Below are 9297 nucleotides of genomic sequence, written 5' to 3' on the forward strand. Positions count from 1 at the left end.
TATAGTTTTTAGAAAATATTTTCCATCAAAATAAAAAAAAAATTATCAATATTTTTTTTTTTTTAGAAAGTATTTTTTTTAATTAAGTTTTATAAATAAACATAAAAAAAAATACAAAATAACCACTCTAAAAATACCGCTTTTTAATGAAAAGTTTTGCTTGAAGGTCAGGCCATTAGGGGTTGGGGCAGGTGGGCTTCGCAATGGACTAGAGTTAAGATTGTTAATTTGGTAAACGAGGGAGGATGCAGGCAGGGTATTGGATCGCATACATAACCATGCTTATTTTTTCAAAATTAGACTGACTTATCCACTTGGGTAAGTTTTATGAATAGTCAGCTCCGACTACTAGACTACGAGAAATGCTAGCAACAGCCGTCCCCGGTAAGAAGGGAAAAAGAAAGCAAAAAACGGAGATCGCAACAAAAGCCCGTCCACACACACCAAAAACGCAATTCAACTCGCTTTTACTTGTATAAAATTGTATATGAAAATGAAGCCAAATTAAACTCCCTTCGGCTTTACAATAAAATGAATATATTAAAAACCCAATTGAATTAGAGATTTCGCCAAAAATCTCCAAATGCTTTTCGAGAAAAACACATAGATTTTTTCTCTTCGAAGCTGAATCTCCTAATTTTTTGAGTATTGTATAGTAATAATATAATCTATGGATACATAGATGAGGTAATTATGCTTAGCCAGAAAATTAAAACAAAAAAGAAGAGGTTTTAATCCTTTAATTTTAATAATGTTTGAGGTAATGATTTTTTTAAAATATTTTTTTATTTTAAAATAATTTTTTTATTTTTTTAATATTAGCAAACATTAAAATAATTTAAAATTAAAAAATTAAAATTTTCAAAATTACTTTTTAACACAAAAAAAAGTATACTGCTCGTTCATGTTGCTTTAAGTGAAATTTTATTTTATGGCCATCAACTTTCATAATTCCGTGAAAATATACACAAATTTAAGTGGAAATAAGACTTTCCAAGTTATTGTAGAGCCCCACAAATCACTTGTTTTTATATTAAAGTCGGCTCTTTTCGTACTATTAATTTTAATTTAGCACTACACCTTTGCCTTCCAAAGCTTACAGAACATTAAAAACCCTTAAAAACAATAAAGTCCCGTTGAACTTATTTTATTCTACCAAAATAGTTTTATAAGACCTTTTTCTCCTATCCTTGGCTTACACGTAAAAAAGCGGGGCGGCCATTCCAGGCTGCTCTGCCTGCTTTCCTTTGAATCTATCAGTTTTGGCTGCAAATGAAGCCCGCATGTCTACCTCTTTGCAGCAAATAGTCTCCAGCAATTGTGATTTGGCAGATATCTTTTGCCCAGCTAAACATTTTGGTAACAGATTATTAATGTCAATCTTTGAATTTCCACTTCCATTTTTTTTTCTTAAGAAAAAATTGGATCTTAATGAAAGAATCACTTCCATCGACAACTTTATAATCACCCCTTCAAGAGATTTTCCGGACACTTTTGGTGGAACTAATTATTAGTCTTTAATTAAAAAAATTACCTGAGTGATTACTAGAGGCTTTAATCGTTATTAATTTCACCAACTTTGGTTGTGTTCTTGGTAATGGTGTTGGAGTCATCTTCAGTCTTGATGTTGTGTGATAGATCAATATCTGCCAATAAATCTGCTGTTGTGTTTGCTTCATCATCAAGATTTTTTGCCTGTTTCAGCTCCTCTCTGGGTCCTGCCCTTGCACCTTTACAAACATACTTCATACTTGGCTTGTCTTTCTTATTAATCTGAAAAACCACATGACAGAAAACGAAAAAAAAAAAAAAGATTAAGTATGAAGATATATACAGATAAACACAAGTAAATAAATCAAGAACACAGCAACAAAATTAAAAAATTGCATAATACCCATTTTAAAAAGAGAAGAATTGAGGGAGGTTTTTTGTTCGTTATACCCTGGGACAGGTGGTGGTGGCCGGATGTACAGGAGGAAGGTGCTTGAGATTGATGCGGAGCTGTTGTGTTGTAATTAATCACTCTATAATTTCATTATTCTAATTGATTTTTTAAATATTTAATTTTAAATTATTATTTTCAAATTATTTGTTCTTCTTCAATAAGAGGCTTTCATTAATTAATATTGAACTGTCAATTCTCCAACATTTTATACATGTTCATCCTTCTCAATTAGTTTTTGGTACTTTTTTGGTCATTATTCTAGTTCTTCCCACTTATACATATATTTTATTTTTAATTTTTAATTTTTAATTTTTTTGCTTTTTTACATGTAGAGTCCAAAGATATATAATAATAACTATATCAAAACCATAAAAAAAAACATAAAAAAATATTAATTTAATTTTTTTTATACAAATATATTTTTTAAAAAAAAAAACTCTAAAAAAGAATCCCAAACTCCCTCAAGTTGAGAAGACGAGACAAGTAAGATTTTTTCCCCCTCATTGAGGTCATTATCTTTGGGATTTCCCACGTGGGTGCGTATCTTTTGTTCATGAAATTAGAAATGTGGATAAATGATTGCATTGTCATGATTTTTGAATTATTCTTATTCAACAATTTTGTCGCGGTGCAGGGAAATAAAGAAATTGATTTCACAATACAAATAAACACACGGCTAAGCACTGCTATTTTGATATAGCGATGGCTTATGTATGCTTTGAAAAGAACAAGTATAAATAAGGTTTAGTTTCTTGTGTCTTTTCTGTAGTGATCCTCCAAAACAACCAGAATTTTCCATTGAAAGTGAAACAATATCTCACTAGGAGGCAACATTAATTCTATACTCAATTAAACAGTTCATAAGTTTGACAGGTCTGAATTGAAGAAAAAAATAGATTTTTTATGATTTTGTTTTAGGATTTTATTTTTATTTTATTTTTAAAAAAAAATCATAAAACAACCATTGAAGGTTTTAGAAAATTATAAATTTGATTGATTTAATTAATTAGCCTGTAATCTCGAAACATTAGTTATTATAACTACGGTGATGGATATCTATTAAAAAAAAATTTGAGCACTAAGAAAATCACATGAATCCATTGATCATACACAGTTAAGAACTAAACTCGAAAAAATAAAAGTGTTTGTTCTTGTTTTTGTATGAGAAATGCTCTCAAATTTAAAAATAATAATATCTAGAGAATAAAAATTATGAATCATTTATCTAGATAGTTCAAGGAGCATTTATAACACTTGAACTTTATCGTTTTGTTGAAATAGAGGGATTGAAAAGTCACTATCTCATGTTAGCATTAATGAGAAACATTTATCTCTTACACAATATTAATGAAAGACAAATATCTCTTACACAATTTAATGAGATGAAAACATGATAGGTCATTAGAAGATATTTTATACATATAGGGGTATAGGAAAACGAATATTCTTGACATTAACATTTTATATTAAAAGTCAAAAGAATAAACTAACAGAACTTTATGGCCCAACATGATACCTATAATGATCTATAGACCTTTAGCCATTCGCACTTGGCACACTGCCAAACAAAGTTGTTAAAATCGTGATTTTAACACGGCACGGAAAATGCAAAACAAACTTGAATCGTAAAAACGGATCGTAAAATCATAAGAAATTTTAAAATACATTAACAAAAAATTCATACTTCAAATAAAAATTCATAAATAGTTCAAGCACTTGAAAATTAATACTTCAAATAAAAATTAATACATAGTTCAAGCACCTTAAAATACATGCTTTAAATAAAAATTCATACATAATTTAAATAACTTTTCATTATCAATTGTAACAAAACAACTCCATAATCAAATACATCAACTTTAGGCATCGATGAGTCTATGGCAGGTCTAGCCATTGAGAAATTTGCTATTTTCACCCGAAATGTGGAATCGAGAAGAATATTCGTTGTTCGAATATCCTTGTAAACGATGCTTGGTTAAGTGTGTTCATGCATGTATTGCAGGCCATTGGCCACATCTAGTGCTACATGTAACCTTTGACTCCAAGTGAGGAAACCCGAAGAGCTTGAGGAAGATTCAGAGGTGGGATGTAACCACTTTTCCAGCGACCCATTTTCTGCAAATTCATAGACCAAGAAGCGATTTCCTTCTCTGTCAAATCCAGATGACATCCCCATTAGTTTAACCAGATTTGCATGACTGACTTTCTGCAAAATCTTTAGTTCTTCTGTGATATCATCCTTGGTTTTCTTCATTGCCAAGACCTGACCATTGATTTTGGCCCTATATACTGATCCTATCTTATAATGTTCATTTAGATCCATCGTTCCCTCCATGATCTCTTTAACCTCATAAATGATCGGCTTGCCCAGATAACTTGAAACCCCTAGAAGCAGTTTATCTGGTGTGATCGGTGCCCGGTAGGTTAATTAGAGAAGGGGATTAGGGATTTGTTTGGTGAAAGAGAAAGAGTGAAGACTAAAGACTCTTCTGTGACTGAAGGCTGAAGAGTGAAGACTGCGTGGCGTGACTGTGCATTTCCACAGCCAATAAGCGCCTGACAGCTGGACCATAAGGGGGGACATTTTGTTTTAGTGCATGCATTTAGTTACAATCGGTCCTGAAATCGCAATTTTACACGATTTCATCTGATTTTACCTATTTTTTATTTTTTCAAACGATTCAGCATGTAAAGAATGTTTTGACTCGTAAAATCATACAATTTTACGAGTCAAAACGCTATTTTAACAACCTTGCCACCAAGCTCACAGTCAATGAGTATGGTAGCAAGCCAAGCTCATGCTCAATTGGGCTTTGCATACAGCCAAATCCAATGTCGATAGGTCGAGTGGGTTTCCAGACCCATGTCCAAATAGGCTTGGTGCGCGACCAAGCTTAAGAGCAATAGGTCTAATAGTTCGTTGGACCTAACCTCTACTGGACTCGGCGCATAGCTAAGCCCAAAAGGTGCTGGGTTTAGTGAGTTTCCAGACTCATACCTACTTGGACTCGACATGATACCAAGCCCATAAATAATTGATTTATCAGTTTGCTAATCTATAACCGCTTAAGCTCGGCATGTAGGTGAGTTCAATAGTATTAGGTCTAGTAGCTCACCAAACTCATGCTCTATAAGTAGTTAAACTCATTAACATTAAGTCTTACACCTAGCCAAACTCATGTCTTTATGACAGGAAATGTTAATAAACCAGTCAGGCATTGCATGTGACTACAAGAAAACTAAGGGTCAACAAAAGCTACAAGTCAACAGATTACAGCACCTATAAGGTGAGGAAAAGTCATGTCTTGCATTAAATATCGCATAGCAGAAGGATAGAACAATGTCTGCTGATCAATAACGATTTGTTCGAATGAAACATGCTCGTCTGGGAAAAATTATAATCTCACCACTCCTATATTACTGTCCTTTAACGGCTACAACCCTCCATTTCATCTGATACGAGGGCATCTTGCTAAACCTTGGAAAAATGTGTTGCTGATAGATCCAAAAGTTGAAGATGCTGCTTGCCAAAAACTCATCTTAAACTTCAATTCAATTTACAACTGTAACAATGAAAAACAAAAATCTTCTCTCTAATGACTTTCACACATCTGAATGTACAAAGGAAGCTGTCAGTTTGGGTTATCCTCAAGTCATCAGTGCGAAGGCAGAGCAAGAGGAACAGGTTCTGTAAGTCTTAGTGACCCTCCAAGCTCGAGAGGTACGAGAGGGATGAGGGAGTGAAGGACATCTGTTATCAATGGCCTGTAACTTGGTTCTTGTTGCACACATAATACTGCCACCGCAGCTACCTACTCAAAGGTAATATGATGATTAAATTCGTTTACTAAAAGCAAGAACAGAAAACTTGTAGGCACACCGGTATATAGATTCCTATTCAATGTACCTGGTATAAGTGTTTTAAATCCATAGTGTCTTTGATAACAGGATCCACAATGTTTGGAAGCTTCGATCTGTCAGTGAACTGAGGCATGGCCTACATGTAAACAATGATGGACCGTTAAGTTCCAAAACCTCTAGGAATCCCGATTGATATTACCTCGAGTCCTCAAGGCATGAATGCTAAACTAGGGTTCAAAAAACATTACCCATGAGACTATAGACTGACATTGATCTGGAGACATCTGTTCCACTGGTTTTCTTCCTATCAGGAGTTCCAGAAGGACAACTCCAAAAGCATAGACATCACTTTTATCAGTTAGTTTACCTGGAAAGAGAAAACTAAGTGATCATACGTTTCTTTCCAAGCAATTAGGCCTCATTCTGTATCAAAGAAAGACTGGATGCAGGAGATGTTTAATACCATTTACTATCCAGAACATAAAGGTAGAAAAAAATACTTGATGGTAGAATTATATAGTTCTTGAAAATGAAATAGTAAAGTGTTCCATGGATCTTGTGTTGCAAAAATCTATCACAACCTGGCAAATCTCAGGATTAGAGGCTATAGCGAAACCTGCCTTGTTCATCATCTGACAAAATTCTTTTCACGGGGTTTATTCAGACTCATTAAATAATTAAGCCTTAAGGGGGAAATGCTACAAGACACTGCATTGTCTTAAAACTATTTTATAAAAAATCTTCATTAAGCATCCATTATCAGAATCTCTCACCAACAACATTGCATTTAGCAGAAGCATGCTGGAAAATGATCAAATTTCACGTCACAGAAGTTTGAACTGTGAAGAGTTCGTCAGAGAATCCAAAAACATAATTGTTATGACTGAAAATGTGATAGTTAATAGACTAAGAAATCATTAAAGAAAGAAAGAAAAAATTCTGTGATGAGCTGAAATATAAAAAGTAGGATATCTACCAACAACAGTCAACAAAATGGAAGTGGCAACATTCTTAGATTTGAACAGAATTTGACATACCATCCAAAAGGTACTCTGGTGCTACATAACCTAAAGTTCCTGAAAGCTCTATGTTCTTGCTTTGGATCCCAGATGTTACAGCAAGGCCAAAGTCTGAAAGCTGAATCAAGTAAAGACTCGTCAAAGGAAACATTCTAGTTAAAATCACAAAATGATGCTGAACATGCACTTATGAGGAGTGCAGAACTGATAAATTTGTTATACATGGATGGCTTTTACCTTTGCATTGAAGCTCGAATCCAGAAGAATGTTAGATGGCTTTAGATCTCTATGGACAACAGGAGGATTGCAATGCTCATGAAGATACTCTAGTCCTCTGGTCATCAAAGTTTTTGGTGACAGCAACTAGTTATCATAAAAAAATGGATTTCCCTTGGAAAATAAAAGGAGAATGAAAGAGAATAAACTGCAAAACAGAAAATTGAGAGTTGGAATTACCTTGCAACGTCAACAGCAATTTTCATTCGCAGATGCCATGTTAATGCTGATCCATGTGTTGGTCCTAAATGTTCATCAATAACATAGATTATATAAGAAAAAAGGTACAAATTGGTATCTTCTAATTTTTATTTTAAAAATCAGAAGGAGAAGACTTGTACCATGCAATTGACTTTCCAAAGACCCATTCTGCATCATTTCATACACAAGAAACCTTGTTTCACCATGAAGGCAGTAACCTAAAAGAGAAATTATGTTTTGGTGCTGAATTTTCGTTAACCAATTCAGCTCGTTCTGCATTTACAAACAAAATTTGAAATGAAAAGAAAGGAAAAATGAAAGACGCCATGATGCTTTGAAACGATATCCAAATCAATTTCATGAAAGACATTACCTCAAATTCTCTTCCAATGTCCTGTGCTTCACCTTCAAATCTCTTCACAGCTGCAAGGAGTTTTTCACTGAAACGAGCTTTATAGACACATCCATGACCACCTTGTCCTAGAACATTATCTTCCCGGAAATTTTTTGTTGCTGCTTGCAACAACTGATATTCCATAACTGCAACTGAACCCTTCTTCCCAACCATCCTCAAGAGATTAAATTTATCCCCAATCGGAGTCGGCGAATGCCTTTTAGCTACATCTACACGTTAAATTTAAACAAAAAAGTAGCAAGACTTAGTGAGCATAACAAGCGCAATTGTTTGTAACATGCCTCGAAAGGAAAAATGTAGCGGCAAAAGCAAATTTAACTCGTGTAAAGAAGATACCATCGCCTTTACTTTTGGCCCTGCATTTCCTTGATTTTTTCAGTCTGTAGATCCAGAAACATGAGAAAAACAACACTATTCCACCAAGGAGAGTGGAAGCAACAACTAGTGCTATCAGGATTTTCTTATTCAAATCTTGGTGGTGCACTTCTTCAACCACAGGAACCAAAGGCATTCCTGGATAAACAGTAGGGGAGCCTAAGTACAATATAGTTTCAAAGAAAAGCCTCAACTTGTTCAATACAATTAGATACAATTTTTTAAAAAATAAAAAAATAAAGCTCAAACACATCCATCAGAGAAAAGAAAAATATATTAAATGAAACAAGAGGAACTGATATGACAAGTTTTGGAGAGAAATATCCAAGCCAAATTATGAAAGGGGAAAAAATCACACTTGAGCTACAGAGTCACAAGAAGGATAAATCCTCCTCTTGTTCAGGGAGAAACCAAGAGGGAAAAAAGGAGAAATTGTAATGACACAAGTTTCATTACAACAATTTCTAGTTTTCTTCCCCAGCATTCCCCAAACAAAATCAAGTTATGGTGCTAGGGGTTTGAAATTTGAGTGTGTGATGTGAAACAAAGCAAGCCCCTTTACCCCATGTAAGAACATGAAGTACATAGACACACACATAAAGGCAATGACTGTTCAAGAACCAGGATGGAAAATAAAACACAAACTTGGAAACAAAGAAAGGAGCATTATTAACACACCTGGAGATTGAGCTTGCATTTTTGAAGAGAAGAGAAACACGGGTTTGGGTTTATGTTTCTTAGGAAGAAGAGAGGCAGAAATGGTGGAAGGAGATGACTCACCTCTGGCATCAAGCAAGAAAAACAAAGATGTATTTAACAATGCCCACATGGGCAATAACAGACCAAGAACATTCATGTCTTGTTCTCTAAACAGACGAGAGAGAGGAGAGAGAGAGAGAGATTTTTGTCCTTTGCTGTAATAGAGTGTGGAGTTTCCTTGTAGTATTGTTAACTTGAAAATCTGAAGTGTATTTGTTTGCAGGGAAGATAAAACAAAGACTTGTTACAAGGATGAGGAAAGCTAGGGGCACTCAACTTTACCAGTCTCCCCCTTTCAGCACTCGCTCCCTCGGGAAGCCACGTGTACCTTCAAGATTTATCTGCATTTCACCTTTACCACGTTTATCTGCATTTCATTATTTCAAGGGAAAAATATCAAACGTGGCAATTTTATACGACAAGTGTATAAAACGACTGATTAAAAG

The 9297-nt window shown here is 34.3% G+C and overlaps 1 protein-coding gene across 1 annotated transcript; it reads right to left on the minus strand.

The window, feature by feature from the left end:
* Positions 1-5113: 5113 nt before the first annotated feature.
* Positions 5114-9069, minus strand: LOC118034033 (probable receptor-like protein kinase At1g80640). Its single transcript, XM_035039188.2, has 10 exons — positions 8771-9069; positions 8054-8230; positions 7676-7926; positions 7443-7575; positions 7282-7345; positions 7063-7159; positions 6844-6943; positions 6055-6173; positions 5853-5942; positions 5114-5757 (listed from the first exon to the last, which is right to left on the minus strand). The coding sequence occupies exons 1-10, from the start codon at positions 8946-8948 to the stop codon at positions 5602-5604; spliced, it is 1365 nt and encodes a 454-aa protein (XP_034895079.1). The 5' UTR covers positions 8949-9069; the 3' UTR covers positions 5114-5601.
* Positions 9070-9297: the final 228 nt, after the last annotated feature.

Source organism: Populus alba, chromosome 1 (assembly GCF_005239225.2).
Source record: "Populus alba chromosome 1, ASM523922v2, whole genome shotgun sequence".
NCBI lineage: Eukaryota > Viridiplantae > Streptophyta > Magnoliopsida > Malpighiales > Salicaceae > Populus > Populus alba.

Excerpts from the sequence above, each read along its gene's own strand:
- LOC118034033 (XM_035039188.2), bottom strand. The coding sequence starts at position 8,948 with ATGAATGTTCTTGGTCTGTTATTGCCCATGTGGGCATTGTTAAATACA. Across the intron at positions 8,231-8,770 it reads AATGCAAGCTCAATCTCCAG|GAATGCCTTTGGTTCCTGTG; the intron begins GTGTGTTAATAA and ends CTGTTTATCCAG. Across the intron at positions 7,160-7,281 it reads ATTGCTGTTGACGTTGCAAG|AGGACTAGAGTATCTTCATG; the intron begins GTAATTCCAACT and ends TTTGATGACCAG.